This window comes from Molothrus ater, chromosome 15 (genome assembly GCF_012460135.2).
Source record: "Molothrus ater isolate BHLD 08-10-18 breed brown headed cowbird chromosome 15, BPBGC_Mater_1.1, whole genome shotgun sequence".
NCBI classification, from domain to species: Eukaryota; Metazoa; Chordata; class Aves; order Passeriformes; family Icteridae; genus Molothrus; species Molothrus ater.
Window position 1 is genome coordinate 15,187,464 of NC_050492.2, and position 18,939 is coordinate 15,206,402.

Below are 18,939 nucleotides of genomic sequence, written 5' to 3' on the forward strand. Positions count from 1 at the left end.
AGGAGCGCACGGTGATTGGCCGAAACTCCCGCTGGCTCCGCCCCCTCCTGATCCTATATATAGTGGGGCCGGGCCGGGCGGGGGCGGTGCCCGGGTTCGAGTCCCGCGTCGGCCCGCGCCGCTCCGCTCCCGCCCGCTCCGCCGGGCCCCGCTGGCCGCGGGTGAGTCCGGGCCGAGGCGGGGGGCTCCGTCCTCTGCCGGGGGGCACGGGGGCGTGAGGGGTGGAGGGCTGAGGCCTGGCGTAAGGGGAAGGTGGGTGGTCAGGGTCGGGCCCGTGCGGGGCAGAGCCAGCGTCCCCGACCCCTGGAGGGGGGCAGTGGTGTGGGATGGGGAAGGGTCCCGAGGCCCCCGCGGGTCAGGGTGGGGCTTCCCAGCAATAAGCTGAGCTGCTGCCCACTCTGTGCACGCCGGGGACCCCCGGTGCACTCGGGCCCCGTCCTGCCGGGGAGGGGTGGGGGGTATCCGCCCGCTCCGAGCCGCCCCGTCCCGGCGCCTCGCTGGGGCTTGCGCGGCTCCCGGGCGCCGGGAATGCCTGACACGCAGCTCTTCCCCCGGCCCTCCCGAGCGGGGAGCGGGCTGGTGTCGTCTTACACGCCTTATATAGACCGCACCGGCCCAGGGAGAGCGGGGGCACGCTGGCCCCCGGCCCTGCGGCCGGCCTGTGCGAGGCGTGGGGAGCCCCGCAGCCGGCCCTGTCCGCCCTCGGGGGGAAGGTCCTGGGGCCGTTCGCAGGGGTCTGGCGGCTCCTTCCAGGTAAAAGGTGACAAGAGGCTGCCACTGGCTCGTCTGTCCGGAGCCTTGGCCGGCTGACAGCTGTCAGGCAGGGGAGCGCCGGGATTCCCTCCTGCCGAAGCCCCGGAGATGGGTTCGCTCCCAGGGAGCATCTGCTCGGCCGGCTGCCGGAGCGCCAGCCTGGCTGCTGTGCCAGCGCCTCGGGTGGCAGGCATCACGCAGCTCCTGTGCTGCTGCTGCTAATTCATCCGGCAAAAATGCTTCTGGTTCCTATCCTTCTGTACCTGCTGTTGCTTCTCTGTGTTCTGAACAGCCTTGGCTCTCAGCAGCAGAAGTTCCTGGGGTGCTGCAAAGGAGAGCACATCCCAGGTTGGGGAAGAGAGCAGAGCCCACAGATACTCCACTGTGGGTGGCAGCAGGGCTGTGCCTGGCTCCCTGGCGCTAGTCAGAGTTAGCCTGGGCCCCTCAGCTCTGACGTTGCTGGAGGAGATGCTGATGGATTTGGGGTGCGTCTCTGACCACAGTGTAGGATGGTCAGGGTGGAGTTACAGCTGGAAACGTGACCTGCCTCCTGTCCTACCCTGCCAGGCACCGAGCCCTCTCCTCGCCTCCTCTCCCTGCATTGTTTCCACATTCCCTAACACTGGGATCACACCCTCTTCCCTTGCAGAGATGGGTGACATGGAGTCCTACAAGGTGATGCTGAATGGGCCGGCACCCTGGGGCTTCAGGCTGCAGGGAGGGAAGGATTTCAGCATGCCGCTCTCCATCTCCAGGGTAAGAGAAACCAAGGCTGGTGACACCCATCCTTCCTCCTGCCTCTGTGGGAGGGAGGCCGCAGTGGCTGAGGCAGAGCCGTACGGGGGATGTAGATGAGCTGGGGCCCCGGGAGTGCTGCATCCTGCCCTGCCTGGCTCCACGTAGCCTCCTTGGTCCCTTATCAGCTGCAGCCCAGCACGGGGGTGTTCCGGGCAGAGAGCTGCAGGCAGAAACGTGAAATTCTGCACAGCCTCTGCAGAGGGGGGCAGGGGAGGCCCCTTCCGGAGTGTTCCCACCACAGTGGGAGGGGATCTGCTCTCTGAGATGTGGGCCTGGCTTCCTGGTCTGCACCCCAGCACTGGGCTTGGCATCCCAGGACCGAGCCAGTGCCCTTCTGCCCTCCTTTCCACAGCACAGCTCTCAGCTCTATGCCTGAGGTCACTCCTGAAATGGGCATGGAGAGGAGGAAGCTGCACCGCTGCCTGCGCAGGGATGTGACTCCCTCCCCTAAACTCTCCCGTTTCTTCAGTGAGAACCGTTGTGCCACAGCTGGTTGTGCCCGTGGCCGCTGGTTTGAGCCTCTCCCGTTGCAATGTTCCCGGGTTTGACCCTGGCTGTGTGCAGGTCCCCGTCCCTGGGCGGGTGCTGGCCACAGCTTTGGCCACGCAATTGCCTTATAAGCCTTGGAATGTGCCTGCATCGCCTGCGCCGCTGGCGCTGGGGCAGCTGGCACGGACGCTGCTTCTCAAAGGACAGCTTTGCTTCGTGGCATCGAGTGCTGCGTGGGGGCCTGCCCCTGGCACGAGCCGGGCACTGCGCACCTGCCCCAGAGGGCACAGATCTCCACAGCATCCCAGCACGGAGCACGGGCCCTGAGGGCACTGAGTGAGGCTGGAGTCGCCTGTGCTGCTGCCCCGGGGCCTGCTGATCTCTGCTGAGCACGCAGAGACAGATTCAGCCAGTTTATTCTCTAAAAAATGTTTCTCTTGGCTGTGAGCCAGTTCTTAACAAAGGGTCTGGTTGGATGGAGGAGCCTCCCAGAGCCAGGGGCAGGGGCCTCGTGAAGCAGTTCTTGGTGAGGCTTGGGCAGTGCTGCCGTCCTGGGCAGGGCAGGAGCAGCAGGGACATTCCCAGGGTACCAGGGTATGCCGCCAGCTTTGGGGGCTCTCTAGTGAGGCTGGGCTGCATGGCAGGGCGGTGTACTCTGATGGGAAAGTGTGAGCCTGTGCTGCTCTGCACTCCAGAGGCATCCCCAGACCCAGAGCTCCTGCCCAGAGCATGCTGCTGTCCTTGGCCACTGCCTCCCGTGAGCTGGCCCTGCTGCAGCAGACTGGAAGGAAGCATCCTGCCCCAGCTTTGTGGGCTGTAGTGGGGCCCTGCTCTGCAGGGGTGCACAGCACAGGACAACAATGGTATGTCCATTGGCTTGGCTTTCAGCTGTGTCCATCGCTGCAGCACTCCTGGGTGAGCAGTGAGGCTGTTTCAGCTCAGTGATCACACAAAAGAGGTGCCACCGTGGCCCTGTGACATGTACCTCCTGTGGCACAGGGCTCTGCTAGGTGCTGACACCCTGGCTAGGCAGGCTGTAAACCATGGTCCCTGTGCTGGAGCTGGGATAAGGACTGCATTCTGGATAGCTGGATGCTGTGTGGCGCATCCTGGCATCTGTCAGCTGGGAAAGAGGAGATACACTTGGGTGCTACTGGCGGGAAGGCACCAAGGGGGCTCTGTTCTGGAGGCCTCTGGACAGGGCAGTAGGTGAGCACCTCTCTGGATGTGGTGATGGAGGTGCAGGGAACAAAAGACTGGGTGGAGAGGGGAGGAAGGAAGCCCTGGTTAGCGGGTCTGGGTGGGAAGTAGGAGGGCTGGCACTGCCATGGCTTCTGGCTGTGCTGGCACCTGTCAAAAGGGGTTTCCTGCACGTTGGCATGGAGAGGGACAGGAAGTGCTGACCAGGCTGGGTGAGGCTTCATGACGCAGCCTGACGTGCTCTCCCCTTCCTGGGCAGTCGTGTGAAAACCTCTCCCAACTCCTGCTCCTGCCTCCAAACCCACGCAGCTGCCCTGTGCCTTCCCCAGCCCTCCAGGGCAGCAAGCTGGGGCTTGCAGCAGCATGGCCAGGAGCTGGGGGCATCACTGCTGTGAGGGCACCCTCCTGTGCCAGGCTGGAGGAACGGGAGGGCGGTGTGGGGATACGGGGTGGGAGTACCCATGTCCTGGCTGGGAATAGCAGTGGGATGCAGGTGGAGCTGGGCCACATCCAGTCCATATGTGGTGTTTGGCCTTGCATGGAGGGCTGGTGTTGGCCTAGAGGAGGGATGTGTGACTCCAGGGTGAGCTGGGTTCTGTAAGGAGGGGCCAGGACTCTGTGGTAAGGATTTTTCAGCCCTCTGACAGTGCTGGGAATCTGGCTCGCTCCTTTTATGTTCATGTCGAACAGGACTTGAGGAAATACTTGGTCTGGGTCCAAGCGCCTCGAGTTCTTCCATGCTGGAGGAGCAGGAATGGCTGCAGCCTGCCCACGTCTGTCTGTCTGTCTGTCTGTCTGTCAGTGCCTGGGAGCTGTGTGCAGTGCTCTGGGCCCTGCTCTGGCTGTGCATCCCTGGTGGGAGGGGAGGGCAGGGCAGCCTCCACTTCCCAGCACGGGGCTGACGTTCAGCCGTGCCATGGAGCCAAGCAGGGCCAAGGCGCATCCCTGGCACCGTGGCCAGGGGAAGGGAAGTTTGTGGCTGTGCTCCCGGCTGTCCCAGCGGGATGACATGGTGGGGGCGGGTGTCTCCCTGCCCCGGCAGGGCTCCTGCTCCTCTGGGAATGAGGTAATGTCTGTGCCTGGTGGGAACGGGACAGGAGCGCCGGCGGCTGGGGGAGTGCCCCAGGGGTGCCTCCCCTGTCCTTCCCCGCCCCAGCCAAGGGCTGGACATGCCTGTGGTTTGCAGTGAGATGTGGGCTGCCCAGCAGGCCCTGACTCACTGTGGTCTCTTCCTGCCCTGGGACCACAGGGATGACTCCAGGGGGTGGCTGGGCTTCGAGGCTGAGGCAGCGCTGCCTCTGTGTTCGGTGTCACGGCAATGAGGCCTTGGGCTGCTGGCAGGGTCCCCAGGCATGCCAGAGGGCAAGGGCTGGGCAGTGCCTGGAGAAGTGCTTTGCCTTCTGCTGCTGCCAAGGGGAAGAGGCTGCTCTGGGCTCATGCACTGGGAAATGAGGAGTAATCTGGGGTTGCCACTTTTCCCTGGGTCAGGTCGGTGCAGTGTCCTGTGCTAGGCTAGTGATCCTGGGCCTTGGAAGGCCCCTGCCCTCATGAGAATGTCCCTCTGCTCCCATGTCACTGCTTGGCTGTTCCAGTTGTCCCTAACTCTGTCTGTCCTGCAGCTGACTCTGGGTGGGAAGGCAGCCCAGGCCGGCGTGGGAGTGGGCGACTGGGTGCTGTACATCGACGGGGAGAGCACCAGTGCCATGACACACATCGAGGCCCAGAACAGGATCCGTGCCTGTGGGGACAGGCTCTGCCTCACCTTGAGCAGGTAGGAATTGTGGGTCCCTCAAACATGGGGTTCTGCTATGACTGGAGTGTAATCAGGGCCCTCTGCCCTGTGCCACCTCCTGGTATCACCATCTCCCAGCATCACTGCTCCTTACTTAGAGCCTGGAAGTCCCAGGCTGTGTCCAAGGGCTCTGCTTGCCTGGATAAGGCTTAACCTGACTGCAAGCCACAGGGTAGTGCCAGCTGGCCATGTTTCCCCTCGGCTGGGTGCTGCATCCCTGGGGTACCAGCATGCTGGTGGTGTCTGGACCAACTCCAGTACCTGCCCATCTGTCTCCTCTCTTGCAGAGCCCAGAACCAGCTGGGGAAGCCGCAGAAGGTACGTGTTGCTCCTGGTGCCGCAGTGGCAGCTCAGCCTCATCTCAGGGCAAGGGAATCTCAGTGTAGTAAAACAAATGGACTTTTCTCTTGGAGCTTTTAGGGGGCTGGGGTGTGTTTGAAGGTCTAGAAAGCCTAGCTGGAGGAGCAGCTCTGACCTCTGGCATCGTGGAGGATCAGAGGGAGCGGGATCTGCACAGTAGGTGGCTGGGCCCAGATTGTCTGTCCCCCTGCTGGTGCTGGGTGTGGGCAGGGGTGCAGAGGGGCCAGCACAGGGGAGGAGGCTGGGCAGGTGCAGCACCATGTTTGCTAGTGCTGGGGAGTGCCCTGGCACAGGGAGGCAGGGCTGGGGCTGGTGACTGGTGGCTCCTGGGCAGAAGCCACCTGCACGTGCTCAGCTTTTGCCGTGGGACAGTTGCAGTCGGCGTGTGTGCATGCACCGCCCTGCCACGGGCAGCAGCGAGTGTCCGGGCCACCTACTAATCTCCAAACGACCCTCAGGCTGGGTTTGTGACCTGCTGTCTCTGGGCCAGGTGCCCGGTGGAGCGAGTGCCAGCCTGGCAGAGCCTGGTCTTCAAGGTGCACGTGCTGTCCGGCTTCCCTCCCTGGCTGCCCGCTGCGCTGCCTGGCCCAGGGCTGCTCCTTGCATGCTGCTTGACGTGTGAGCCCGTGTCTGTGTGTTTTGTCTCGCTCAGGACTCACTCCCCTGCTCTGAACCCCTGAAATATAACTTCGCTCCCAGCACCGCCCTCAACAAAACAGCCCGGCCCTTCGGGGCCGGCTCACCTCCGAACCCACGGCCCGGGCTGGTGACGAAACCCGTGACGTACGCGCCCCTGGCGCCCGCCTGCACCCCCCAGCACAACGGGTACGTTGCTGTCCGTCCTGCTCCCTGAGGATCGGGGGGAGCCTGCTGCCCCGCCCTGCTGCGCCTTGCATGCCAGGCACCCTGGGGGGGAGCGGGTGACAGCGCCCGTGCCGGAGCAAACAGGGGCTGGTGCTGAGGTGGCACAGCAGAGCTGTCTCACACAGGGACACGTGGCCACGCTCGTGCCGGGCCCTTGCTCAGGACGTGTCAGCCTGTGGGGGCTCCTGCCAGGCTTGACACGGTGGCTGTAGCAGGACACTGGCTGGCATCTGCAGTGGCAGGGAAACGGTGGCTGGCTGTGACCACCGGCCGGTGCCTGCCTGGAAGTCCTGCCTTCCTGGCTGCAGGAAGGGGCTGGGCAGAGTGATGGCCTCCAGCTCTGCCACTCTGTTCCCTGGCTCTGCTGCATGTGTGCAGCAGCTGCTGGTCCCTGCTCCTCCTGCCAGAGCTGCCGTAGTGCCCAGGAGCTGGGCAAGGGGGCAGGATGTGGCATCGACTGCCCCGGGCATCCAGGCCTGTTCTAGGGGCTGAGGGAGCACAGTCTGGTCTGCTGGCATCTGCCCCTGTGCCCCAGTGTGTTCTCAGCCCTGGGTGAGCTGGGTGTGAGACTCAGGGATAGGGGACTAATGCGGGCCATAGGTGAGCTCTGGAAACTTCTTGGGTGCTGTAGGTCTAATTTCACCTTCCTTTTTCTTTCTTTCTCTCCTCCCTTTCTCTTTCCCTCTCCCTACAGGTGCTGAGCCTTGACAAGTCAGTAAGCCTTTTACCTGCTCTCTCTATCCTCCCTGCATGCCTCTTCCCTGCCAGTGCCCTGTCCTTCAGGGCAGGGCCAGCCTGGGGATGGGCAGCAGGCACTGCTCTGCCCATGTGGGTGGGTCACTGCTGGCACCAAGCTGTCCCCAGTGTAGAGGGGACAGCTGCCTGTCTCTGCCAGCTGCTGGGGCCCTGGAGTGTCCTTGTGTGTGATCCATTCCCTGTTCCTCAAGACGGGGCTGTGCTGGGCACTGTGCCCACGGCCAGGTGGCTCTGCCATAGACAGCTGTGGTGCAGCTCCCTGATGGTGTTTTTTGACCTTGGCTTATTCTTGCTCTGTCCTTTCTCTTCTGGCCCTTGGGGCCAGTTTCAAATTGCCAGGAATGGTGGTGCTCATTCCAGAGTCAGTCCTTCACAGGCCCAGCCTTTGTGAGGGAGGAGTTGGGAGGTGGGGAGGAAGACAAGGTGTGATGTCTCTGGTACCGGTGTGCTGTGATTCTGTGCTGGGGAAGGTGGGGAGCAGCCCCAGGAGATCTGTCAGATTTGACAGATGACTCTGTCACTCACAGGCAGCCCCCACAGCTGCTGGAGCCCCCCAGCACCCCCGTGTGTGACCCTGTGAAGCTGCGGATGTTAGAGGACATTGATGACTCAAAGCCCCCCAGCTGGACCTCCCAGTCCCGCTCCTTCCGCAAACTGTCCCGCCTGGTGGGCGCCGACGCCAGTGAGTTCCCATGGGGCCTGGCACTGCCCAGCTTTGCTGGGGAAGCTGGAGCTGGAGAAAGGCTTTGGTGCCTCATGGAGTGTTGATTTTGGCCCTCTGTGGCAGTTAAGCCAGGCAGAGCTGCCTGGGGCTCTGTGAGCACGTGGTGGTGCCTCTGGGCTGGAGCCGTGCTCTGCCCCGTGGCCAGGCAGGGCTGTGTTGGGATAGGTGGGCAGTGGGAGGAGAGGGCCTTTTCCCTTTCCTGTTCCTTTCCCTTCCTGCTGTCTCTGGGCCTCAGTTGCTGCAGACTGACTCCATCTCCCCCTTTCTCTCCTGCTATGCTCAGTGGAGGATGGTGAGGACGAGCTTGTTAAAAAGCCCAGGTAAGGGGAGCGTGTGCTGGAGCAGCAGCAGGATCCACAAGGTGCTCACCCCAGGCTCAGCCCACACACCTGGTTCTCTCTTGCTGCTTGCAGTCACTCAGGGGAAGCTCTTTGCTCTGTTGCTGTTTTTTCTCTCTGTCTCCAAGAGTCGAGCTGTTGGTGGAGCTGCAGAGCTCACCCCGCAGCGGGCACTGCCAGAGCTCAGCCTCTGCTCTGGCTTCCACCTTGGGAGGGTCCTGCCAGGACACACCAGCCAGACAAGGTGTCCTGTGCTGGATAGGACTTGCTGGGCACTGCTGGCACCAAGCTGGGGAGGCCAAGCTCTGCCATTGCTTCTTGAGGAAGAGGGACCTGGAGAAGGCTGGTGCACTGAGAACACCTTGCTGGGGGTATTGGGAGGTGCTAGGCAGCAGCTGGACAGTGTGTTGTGAGCCTGGCATGGGGCTGCAGGACAGTGTGTTGTGGGGCTGCAGGATGGCAGGTCAGAGCTGGCTGAGTGTCTCTGACTTCTGCTTCTGGAGTGCATTTGTGAGGGATGGGCTGTCTGTGGTCAAATACTGAGTGTTGTGCTACCCTTCTTTTCAATATCACAGGGATGCCCATGGGTCCAGCTGGGGCACAGAGGAGCAGTGGTGAGTGCCAGGGTCTGGTGAGGGCACCTTTGGCGCCACTGCCCTGTGCTGAAGCAGGGTCTGTACTTGGTGCTGGCTGAAGTTCCTGCCCTCTGTCACTCACAGGCAGCCTCTGGAGCCCCCCAGCACCCCCGGGTGTGATCCTGGGAAGTTGAGGATGTTGGAGGATGCTGAGGACTGGCAGCCTCGCACCGGCACCTCCCAGTCCCGCTCCTTCCGCAAACTGGCCCAGCTGACGGGCACAGATGGCAGTGAGTTCCCACAGGGCCTGGCACTGCCTGGGGATGTGGGACTGTTCTGGGGTAACCAGAAGTTGGGAGGAGCAGTGGGGTGATGTAGCACCTGGGAGTGTTGGTTTTGGCCCCAGTTAACTCCCTGAGGGCTGCTGAGCCAGTGGGATGTGCCCAGGGCTGTGTGTGGGCTCGTGGTGGTGCTGCTGGTCTGGGGTTGTGCTCTGCCCTGTGGCCAGACAGGGCTGTGCAGTGGGGCCAGGTGAGTGGAGAGGTTGGTTTTTCCTCCTTTCCCTTCCTGCTTTTCCTGGACCTTAGTTGCTGCAGACTGACTCCATCTCCCCCTTTCTCTCCTGCTGCACTCAGTGGAGGATGGTGAGGATGAATTTATTAAAAAGCCCAGGTAAGGGGAGCGTGTGCCAGGGCAACAGCAGGAACCACAGGATGCCCACCCTGGGCTCAGCCCACAAGGCTTGTTCTCTCTTGCTGCTTGCTGTCACTCAGGGGAAGCTCTTTGCCCTGTTGCTGTTTCTTCTTTCCTCTCCTTATCCTCCACCCTCTATCCTGTCCTTTCCCGCTTCCTAGAGCCAAGCTGTTGGCAGAGCCACAGGCTCACCCCACAACAGGCACTGCTAGTGCTCAGCCACTGCTCTGTCACCTCAGGAGGGTCCTGCCCAGACACCCACCAGCCAGGCAAGCTGTGCCCAGATGAGGTGTCCTCATGCTGGGTGTGCAGGCAGGACCTGCTTGGCACTGCTGGCACTGAGCTGGGGAGGCCAAGATGCAGCACAGTGTGCTGGACACAGTGGGCAGGGGTGGCTGTTGGCACTGACAGCACCTTGCTGGGGGTGTTGGGATTTGCAGGGTAGGGAACTGGATCAGACTGGGGCACAGTGTCTTGTATGGGGCCAGGGAATGGCTGCAAGGCTGATCAGCATTTCCATAAGGCTTGTGTGTCTCTGGGGCTGTGGATGTGTATGGGGAGGGATGGGCTGGTCAAACACTGACTTCTGTGCCACCATTCTTTCTGATACCACAGGGATGCCCATGGGTCCAACTGGGGCACGGGGCAACATCGGTGAGTGCTAGGTTCTGGCAGAGGTGTTGGCATATGCCAGGGCATCTTTGGGGATGCTTCCCTATTCCAGAGCAGGATCCAGTCCTGGTGCTGAGCTCCTGCCCTCTGTCACTCTCAGGCAGCCCCCTCAGGCTCTGGAGCCCCCCAGTGACACTGTGTGTGACCCTGTGAAGCTGCGGATGTTAGAGGACATTGTGGACTCAAAGCCCCACACCTGGACCTCCCAGTCCCGTTCCTTCCGCAAACTGGCCCGGCTGGTGGGAGCAAACAGCAGTGAGTTCTGCAGGGCCTGACACTGGCTGCCTGCCCAGCTGTGCCCAGCTTTGCTGGGGCAGCTGCTAAAGGCTCTGGTGTGTTGTTACAGCAGGGCATTGGTTTTGCCCCATTTGGGCCCTCTGTGGCAGCTGAACCAGCAGGAGCTGCCCAGAGCTGTGTGGGCTCGTGGTGGTGTCACTGGGCTGGAGCTGTGCTCTGCCCTGTGGCCAGGCAGGGCTGTGTGGTGGGGCAGGGGGGCTGTGGGAGGAAAGGGCATTTTTCCTTCCTTTCCCTTCCCTTTCCTTCCTCCTGTGCCTGGGCCTCAGTTGCTGCAGACTGACTCCATCTCCCCCTTTCTCTCCTGGTGTCCTCAGTGGATGATGGTGAGGATGAGCCCGTTAAAAAGCCCAGGTAAGGGGCAGCAGCAGGAGCCACAACGGTGCCCATGCCAGGCTCAGCCCCCACAGCCACTTCACCCTTGCTGCTTGCAGTCACTCTGGGGGTGCTCTTTGCACTGCTGGGGGTTCTCCCCTCCCTCTCTGTCCCCTCTCCCAGACTTGAGGTATTTTCAGAGCTGCACAATGGGCACTGCCAGCATTCAGTCACTGCTCTGACCGTCACCTCAGGAGGGTCCTGCCCCAAGCACCCACCTGGGTAGGGGTGGCTGGTGACAATCACAACACCTTGCTGGAGATGTTGGGAGGTGCTGGGCAGCAACTGTGGAGCAGCTGCAGGGCTGCTGGTCAGTATTTCCATGTGGCTCATGCCTCCACGGGGCTGTGGGTGCATATGGCAGGCATGGTCAAACAGTGACTGTTGTGCTGCTGTTTTTTCCAATGTCACAGGGATTCCCATGGGTCCATCTGGGGCATAGTGGAGCAGCGGTGAGTGCCACAGTCTGTCAGAGGTGTTGCCATGTGCCAGGTCACCTTTGGCAGCACTGCCCTGTGCTGCAGTGTTGGGCAGGGTCTGTGCTTTGTGCTCGCTGAGCTCCTGCCCTCTGTCACTCACAGGGAGCCTCTGGAGCCCCCCAGCACCCCCGGGTGTGATCCTGGGAAGCTGCGGCTGATGGAGGACGCGGAGGGCTGGCAGCCCCGCACCGGCACCTCCCAGTCCCGCTCCTTCCGCAGGCTGGCCCAGCTGACGGGCACAGATGAGAGTGAGTCCCCACAGGGCCTGGCACTGCCTGGGGATGTGGGACTGTTTTGGCAGTGGGAGAGGCAGTGGGATGATGTGGCGGCATCAGGAGTTTGATTTTGGCCCCAAGTCACCCCTTGAGGGCAGCTGAGCCAGTGGGAGCTGCCTGGGGCTGTGTGTGGGCTCGTGGTGGTGCTCTGGGGCCGTGCTCTGCCCCATGGCCAAGCAGGGCTGTGTGATGGGGTATGGGGATGATGGGTGGGAAGGTTCCTTTCCTTTCCTTTCCTTTCCTTTCCTTTCCTTTCCTTTCCTTTCCTTTCCTTTCCTTTCCTTTCCTTTCCTTTCCTTTCCTTTCCTTTCCTTTCCTTTCCTTTCCTTTCCTTTCCTTTCCTTTCCTTTCCTTTCCTTTCCTTTCCTTTCCTTTCCTTTCCTTTCCTTTCCTTTCCTTTCCTTTCCTTTCCTTTCCTTTCCTTTCCTTTCCTTTCCTTTCCTTTCCTTTCCTTTCCTTTCCTTTCCTTTCCTTTCCTTTCGTTAGCATCAGTCACTGCAGACTGACTCCCATCTCCCCCTTCCTCTCCTGCTGCAGTGGAGGATGGTGAGGATCAGATTGTTAAAAAGCCCAGGTAAGGGAGCATGTGCTGAGGCTGCATGTCCCAGGTGTCTGGGCACTGCAGGCTCTGAGCTGGAGATGCTGAGCTGCACCTTAGACTTTTGGGCATACAAGGAGTGGAGGAGGCTATGGCACTGGGAAAATCTGGCTATGGGATGTTGGGAGGTGCTGGGAGTGCCTGCACCTGGGGCACATTGTGAGCCTGGTGTGGCAGAGCTGGGCGAGTGCTGCTGGCTCATTTCCCCTCAGTGTCACTACTTCTCATAACTCTGGGTAAACTCTTGGCCCTGTTGTGGATTCTTCTCTCCCTCTTTGTCCTCTCCCAGAGCTGAGGTGGTGGTGGAGCTGCAGAGCCCACCTTGTGCTCAGCCACAACAGGCACTGCCGGTGCTCAGCCACTGCTTTGACCTTCACCTTGGGAGGTTCCTGCCTGGACACCCCCTGGCCAGACAGTTTGTCCCCAAATGGGTGTGCAGGCAAAACTCACTGGGCACTGCTGCTGGCACCAAGCTGGGAAGGTTAATATGCAGCACAGTGTGTAGGGATGGCTGGTGACACAACACTTTGCTGGGCATTTTTGGAGTCACAGGGCAGGCACTGTACCTGGGGCACGATACCATGTGGGGTCATGGAATGGCTGGTCAGGCTGGTCAGGAGTGAATGCTGTCGGCATTTCCATGAGGTTCTTATATCTCTGAGATTGTGGGTGCATATGGAAAGCACGGGCTGAGCCATGGATCAGCCACTGACTGCTGTGCCACCGTTTTTTCTGATGCCACAGGGATGCCCATGGGTCCAGCTGGGGCACGGTGGAGCAGCGGTGAGTGCCAGGGTCTGGCAGAGATGTTGCCACGTGCCAGAGCACCTTTTGGAGTGCTTCCCTGTTCCAGAGCAGGGTCTATGCTTTGTGCTGGCTGAGCTCCTGCCCTCTGTCACTCACAGACAGCCCCCTCAGCCTCTGGAGCCCCCCAGCACCCCCGGGTGCAGCCCCGGGAAGCTGCGGCTGATGGAGGACGCTGAGGACTGGCAGCCCCGCACCGGCACCTCGCAGTCCCGCACCTTCCGCAGGCTGGCCCAGCTGACGGGCACAGACAGCAGCAGTGAGTTCCCACAGGGCCTGGCACTGCCCGGGCGTGCTGGGCTCTCCCTGGGCTGCCAGAGTCTGGCAGAATCTGGAGTGGCACTGGAGTGTTGGTTTTGGCCTCGTGTGGTCCCTGTGGGGTGGCTGAGTCAGGGGAGTTGGTGGGGCTGTGCGTGGTCTCGTGCTGGTGACACTGGTCTGGGGTTTTGGTCTGCCCTGTGGCTGGGCAGGGCTTTGTTTTGGGGCAGGGTTTGGTGGGAGGAGAGGTTGGTTTTCCTCTTTTCCCCCCTTTCCCCTCTTGTTGTGCCCGGACCTCTCTCTGTGAGGACTGACTGTTTCCTCCTTTCTCTCCTGCTGCGCTCAGTGGAGGATCATGATGATGTGTTTGTTAGGAAGCCCAGGTAAGGGGAGTGTGTGGCAGCAGGAGCTGGGGGGCTGCACATCCTGGGCAGAACCCCTTGGGCATTGCTGCCCCTCAGCTGGGAATGCTGAGCTGCGCCGTGGTGCCCCAGAAACAGTGGGTTGGGAGTGGCTGATGGCACTGGCCAAATCTCACTGGGTTGTTGTGATGTTTGGGCAGCATCTGGACCTGGGGCACAGTGTCCTGCAAGTCTGGCGTGGGGCTGTGGGGCAGCCGAGCTCGTGGATGTCACCAGTTTGTCGGAGTTGTTCCTTGTTCTGTGCAGCCAGGCAGGGGGATGGACAGCACCCCATTTTTTGCCTTTACCTGTCTGTAAAACCTCCTGCCATGGCTCTTGGGTACCAGCTCTGCCCAGTTTGCTCTGACACAAATAAAAGTTGGGTTTGTAGCCATCTCCTTTTTGAATTTGTGTTGGAGAAGCACAGAGCCACTGCCTCTCCCTCTCTCCCTGTCCCCTTTCTTTCACTGGGCTGTGCCTCTTTAGCCCTGGCTTGTCCTGCCTGTTCCCAGCACTGCTGAGCTGGACCCTGGGCCTCCCTGTATCAGGTCACGTCCAGGTCCCCCTGCACCCCAGTGAGACTGGGGGTGATCATATCAGTAGGCAGCCAAAGTCTGTGTGGTCCCTGGGGTCCCTGGTCAGTGTGGAGAAGCCCAGAACCTTCCCTCCTGCCTCTCCCCAGACCACCACAATGGGTGCCAGAGATCCTGGGGGTGCTGTGTCTTGGCAGGACTGAAGGCCCTTGGCTCAGTACCTCATCACTAAACCAGTTACTACTGGGCATGGGGGCTTGGCCAGCTCCCTCCTGCTTGTTGGGGTGGGGAGCCCTGCCTGCACCCCCTGAGCAGTCACCAGTGAGCAGGGCAGGCTGAATTAACTGCTTGTTCTGTAGCCAGGTCTCCGTGCCGGACCCGTCCCCAGGAGCAGCGATGAAAACTGAGCCAGGACTGGGTGAGCAAAACATCTCTGGGCTTTTTGGGGAGGGGCTGCCAAGGGATCAGGAGCACTCTCCTTAAGACCTCTGTGTGTGTGTGTGTTGTGTGTGTGTGCAGCCCCCAGGACCCCCAGTGCCACCCCCAGCCCCACCAGCCGCCCGCCCTGGGCTGTGGACCCCTCGTTTGCCGAGCGCTACGCCCCGGACAAGACGAGCACGGTGGTGAGCAAGCACAGCCAGCCTGCCACGCCCACCCCCATGCAGAACCGCAGCTCCATCGTGCAGGCAGCCCAGCAAGCCCCCGAGGGGCCCGGCCGCACCCCCCTCTGCTACAAGTGCAACAAGGTCATCAGGTGAGCCCCGGCCGCCACCGCTGCCACGCCACCGTCCTGTGCCCCAGCGTGGCTGATGTGGCTCTGTCCTGCCACAGGGGACGGTACCTCGTGGCTCTGGGACATTATTACCACCCCGAGGAGTTCATCTGCTGCCAGTGCAGGAAGGTGCTGGATGAGGGCGGCTTCTTTGAGGAGAAAGGCTCCATCTTCTGCCCCAAGTGCTACGACACGCGCTACGCACCCACCTGCGCCAAGTGCAAGAAGAAGATCACTGGGGTGAGTGTCCCTCAGCCTGCCCTCCATCTCCTGTCCTTGCCCTCTGCTGTCGGTGCCTGGCTCTGTCCCTTCCCACCTTGGTGCATCTCAGGGGATTCCTTGTCCCTTCCTGCCCTTGGTGGTCCTGCCCCTGGCTGACAGTGGCTCCCCTCCAGGAGGTGATGCACGCACTGAAGATGACCTGGCATGTGCAGTGCTTCACCTGCAACGCCTGCAAAACTCCCATCCGCAACCGAGCCTTCTACATGGAGGAGGGACAGCCCTACTGTGAGAGAGGTAGGACCCAGGGACCCCATGTGTCACCTCGTGTGGCCCTGGGGCACTACCGGGACTCAGCAGCTGCGCACAAGGCTGGGGGCATGAGCTGCCCTGCTCCGTGGGCTCCCCCTGGGCTGTGGGGAGCACAGAGACCCCAGTCCCACAGCCCTGAGCACTCCATCCTGGTTCTCCCTAGCTGCAGGGTAGGGCCATGCTCCTATGTTGCCATGGCAATGAGGGAGGATGTACATCAAAGCTACTGCTGCATCCTGGGAGTTGAGGTTCTCCTCCTCCCCCTGGAGCCCTGTGGTGGCTGAGCCACCCTGCACCTTTCTGGGGTGTCCGGGGCATTCTCTCACCTGGATGGGGGCTGGCAGAGCTGTCCCCAGGCCTGTGGGATCCTGGCTGAGCTGCAGCCCTGCTCCTCTGGGATGAGCAGCTGTAGTGCATGGAAGTGCTGACCTGGGCTCTGCCTTTCTCACAGACTATGAGAAGATGTTTGGCACCAAGTGCCGTGGCTGTGACTTCAAGATCGATGCTGGGGACCGGTTCCTGGAGGCGCTGGGCTTCAGCTGGCACGACACTTGCTTTGTCTGTGCGGTGAGCAGTGTGCCTCCCTCCCCGACTGCTGTAGGGCCTGTGCCTCTCCCTGACAGTCCTGCTCTGGGTGGGCTACACCAGCAGCACAGGGGACCTGCTGCCACAAGATTTTTCCCACTTGCCTCCATTCTGGGAGCTTGGGACTCTGCTCTGAGTCTTCTGGACCCTGGCAGTGTCCCAGACCCACGTTGAGGTCCCTGTGTGACACCAGTGCTGGGCTGTGGGGGATCCAGAGGCTGGCTCAGCCCCACAGCCTGACCACCTGCACTCTCCTCCCCAGATCTGCCAGACCAACCTGGAAGGGAAGACGTTCTACTCCAAGAAGGACAAGCCTCTGTGCAAGAGCCACGCTTTCTCCCATGTGTGAGGGGTGGGAATCCAGCTGTGCCCACACATGCCCCCGGCCCTGCATGCTCCTCTCCCCCTGCCCTGCTGGTCCCAGGGAGCCAGGCTGGGCCCTTGGCCCTTTCCCTTGCTCCTGCCCCTTTCCTGGCAGTTCCTGGCTCAACTCCAGCCAGATACAGTGCTGGGTCCAGTGCCTTTGATATCTGGATGGCTTCTTATATGCTTCTCAACTGGCCCTAGGAGCCCTGGGAAAGGGATGCTGCATGGATCTCCTGCCCCTGAGCCACGCAGCATGGTGGGCACAACTATGCTGAGGCTGGAATTGGAGAGGGTCTGCCACAGCTGGGCTGCTCCCTTGCTGCCTGGCAGATCAGTGCTGGGGCAGGGATATTCCTTACACATCCCTCCCTCAGTGGGTGAGGACCAGCTCCTGTCTCACTCTCCCCAGCCTTCCCTGCTGTGTGCTTGGGACTGGAGACCCGGCCCTGCTCGCCCGCTGGGGCCCTGCCCATGACAACCCTCCAGCCACCCCTCAAACCGCTGCGGTGGTTTCCTGCCCCAGTTGCATTCCGGGGGTGTCTGTCCCTCATGCCCCCCACCCTGGTGGCATCCCCTGGGGCTGGCATCACCCCCAGCTGTGGGCTGGCAGCGTGTGCTGATGGCCAGCCCAGCCAGGCGGCTGCTCCTGCAAGGCTTGGGCACAGCTTCCTACCAAAGAGCTCTCTGCCACTGCCATCCTGGGGCCACCGATGCCTCCCCCCAAACCACACCCTCCGGTCGGGCTGCCCTGATGTAGCCACGGTGCTTTTAGTGCCTTTAATAAACACGTCTCTGCAAGTGCCGCCTGTCTCCGGGCCCGTGGTTTTGCCGAGTGAGGTGTGGCCGGCTGGGAAGGTCATGCTCTGCCCTCATCCCGCTCCCTCTGGGGCCTGACTCAGCTCCTTCCAGCTTTCCAGGGAAACTTTTCGCCTCACATTTCTCCTCCTCTGCCCGTGTCAGCCCAGGCTTGACCCCTTGTGTTGACTGGGTCATTCCCTCTTGTAGCAGGCAGGACCGCTAATGGAGGCAGTAATAAATCTGGGGGGCAAAATGCAGCAAGGAGACATTGGGGGTCAGACCTTAGTGGTGGTCCCTGTATACCTGGCAGTGTCCTCATGCCTGAGTTTTTAGAGGTGTTGAGGGGCCATGGGGCATGCATGGGCCACGTGCACCAGCTCTGGGCGTTCTCCAGCGTGGAGCAGCCAAGCGTTCGCTCACGCACTGCAGCTGCCGTCCCGCAGGACGGGGGCGAGGCCACAGCAGCACCTCCAGCTGGAACGGGCTGGAGGGCAGTGGCTGTGGGGAAGTGGCTGTTCTCCTCCCTCTCCACTCTGACAGCTGGAACGGTCATTAATAATTGCAGCTCTTGCCATGATGAGCAATTGTAAGGAAAATTGTCTTGCTCATCTACTGGAAGGTTCTGCCGGGGGCAGGAGCTGGCTGTGGGGAGCCAAATGCCTCCTGGCATCAGCCAGATCTGGGCTGTGGTGCCATGTCTTCTCACTGCCAGTTCCAGGAGTGCAAAAGCGCATCAAAGATGGGGTGAGGAAAGTCGAAGGATAAAGACAGGCTGGGGCTGGGCCACGCGCTCAGGCTGGGGCACGGGAGAGCAGTGGGATGGTCACACTGAGAAGCAGCAGGACACAGGTGCAACAAGGGACAGAAACAGCTGGTGCCTGCCTGGCAGGGCTGGCAGGAGCAGGGCTGAGTGTGCCAGTGTGCCGTGTGAGTCCCAGCTGTGCAGCCAAGGTCAGAGGAAGCACAGGGGAAGGTGAGGTGGCTGTGGCCCCACGTGGGCAGCCCCTGATCCAACCCTAGCTTGGCTGGACAGCAATCTGTGAGTGGAGGGTGGGAAAGGGGCAGGGGCAGGCAGTGGTGCGGGACGGAGCCTGCTGCGGTAGCATGGTCTGGGAACAGGTTCTGCCAGATCAGCCCTGGGGTGCCCAGCAGGGCCAGGGTGCTGCAGCCAACCTGCCTCTGCCCCTGAGGAGAGCCAAGCATCCCCCTGTGCCACTGCAAGGTCTGTGCTCATGGGGGGCTTGGCTCTGGCTGGTTCCTTGTTGCCTCTGTGCCATCCTGACGATGCCTCTACCACCCAAGGTGCCTCTTTGCCTTGCCAAGGGCATCTCTTGCCCACCAGCTCTGCGCACCATGTGAGGAGCTTGTGCACAGGCAGCGGCAGGAGGGTCTCGGGTGGGCTGCGGAGGTGGAGCCTGGGGAGGGGCTGCAGCCTCGCTGCTCCGAGAACAAAGCCTGGCGGCGGTAGGCTCAGAGCTCCCACCACATCCCTGAGCAGAGTCCCACCACATCCACCCCCAAAGCCATCTGAGCCGCTTGTGGGGCGCCTGCCGCGGCCCCAGCCCCCGCGCTGGCCCCGGCAGCTGCTCCACAGCTGCTCCCAAAGTCTCACAGCCTCTTAGGGCGGCTCCGGCTCTGGCCTCGCTCGGAAATGCTGGTGTAAGGAGGGCGTGGGGGGAGCGGGCGGCACCGCCAGGGCCCGAGGCACCCTGTCCCCTGTCCCTCTGGGGTCATCCAGGGGCTGCCTGAAGGGCTTTTCTTGGGGCCGGCCACTCCACCAACATCCCCAGCCCCCAGGAATCAGGCCCTGCGCGCTCTCCATTGCTGCTCTGGCACAGAGATCCCTCCAGAGCGGT

The 18,939-nt window shown here is 61.7% G+C and overlaps 1 protein-coding gene across 7 annotated transcripts; it reads left to right on the forward strand.

The window, feature by feature from the left end:
• Positions 1-84: 84 nt before the first annotated feature.
• PDLIM7 (PDZ and LIM domain 7) lies at positions 85-17,087 on the forward strand. 7 transcript variants are annotated; one of them, XM_054516423.1, is made up of 25 exons: positions 85-161; positions 1,403-1,509; positions 4,860-5,011; positions 5,320-5,350; positions 6,951-6,967; positions 7,540-7,694; positions 8,020-8,056; positions 8,650-8,688; positions 8,794-8,939; positions 9,285-9,321; positions 9,958-9,996; positions 10,115-10,269; positions 10,626-10,662; positions 11,097-11,135; positions 11,265-11,410; positions 11,975-12,011; positions 12,780-12,818; positions 12,941-13,098; positions 13,444-13,480; positions 14,391-14,449; positions 14,551-14,785; positions 14,863-15,043; positions 15,199-15,319; positions 15,786-15,901; positions 16,182-17,087. In XM_054516423.1, exons 2-25 carry the CDS (start codon positions 1,405-1,407, stop codon positions 16,266-16,268), a joined length of 2,205 nt encoding a protein of 734 aa, XP_054372398.1. In that variant the 5' UTR covers positions 85-161; positions 1,403-1,404; the 3' UTR covers positions 16,269-17,087. The 7 variants fall into 7 exon arrangements, with proteins under 7 accessions (XP_054372398.1, XP_054372396.1, XP_054372397.1 ...); XM_054516421.1 differs by having other exon boundaries at positions 12,941-13,480; XM_054516422.1 differs by lacking the exons at positions 8,650-8,688; positions 8,794-8,939; positions 9,285-9,321 and having other exon boundaries at positions 12,941-13,480.
• The last annotated feature ends 1,852 nt before the right edge of the window (positions 17,088-18,939 follow it).

What these genes read in the sequence shown, in the direction of transcription:
- PDLIM7 (XM_054516421.1), top strand. Translation starts at nt 1,405, where the DNA reads ATGGGTGACATGGAGTCCTACAAGGTGATGCTGAATGGGCCGGCACCC. An exon ending in TGGGGCACGGTGGAGCAGCG is followed by an intron (nt 12,819 to 12,940) that starts GTGAGTGCCAGG and finishes TGTCACTCACAG; the next exon opens with ACAGCCCCCTCAGCCTCTGG. An exon ending in AAGTGCAACAAGGTCATCAG is followed by an intron (nt 14,786 to 14,862) that starts GTGAGCCCCGGC and finishes GTCCTGCCACAG; the next exon opens with GGGACGGTACCTCGTGGCTC.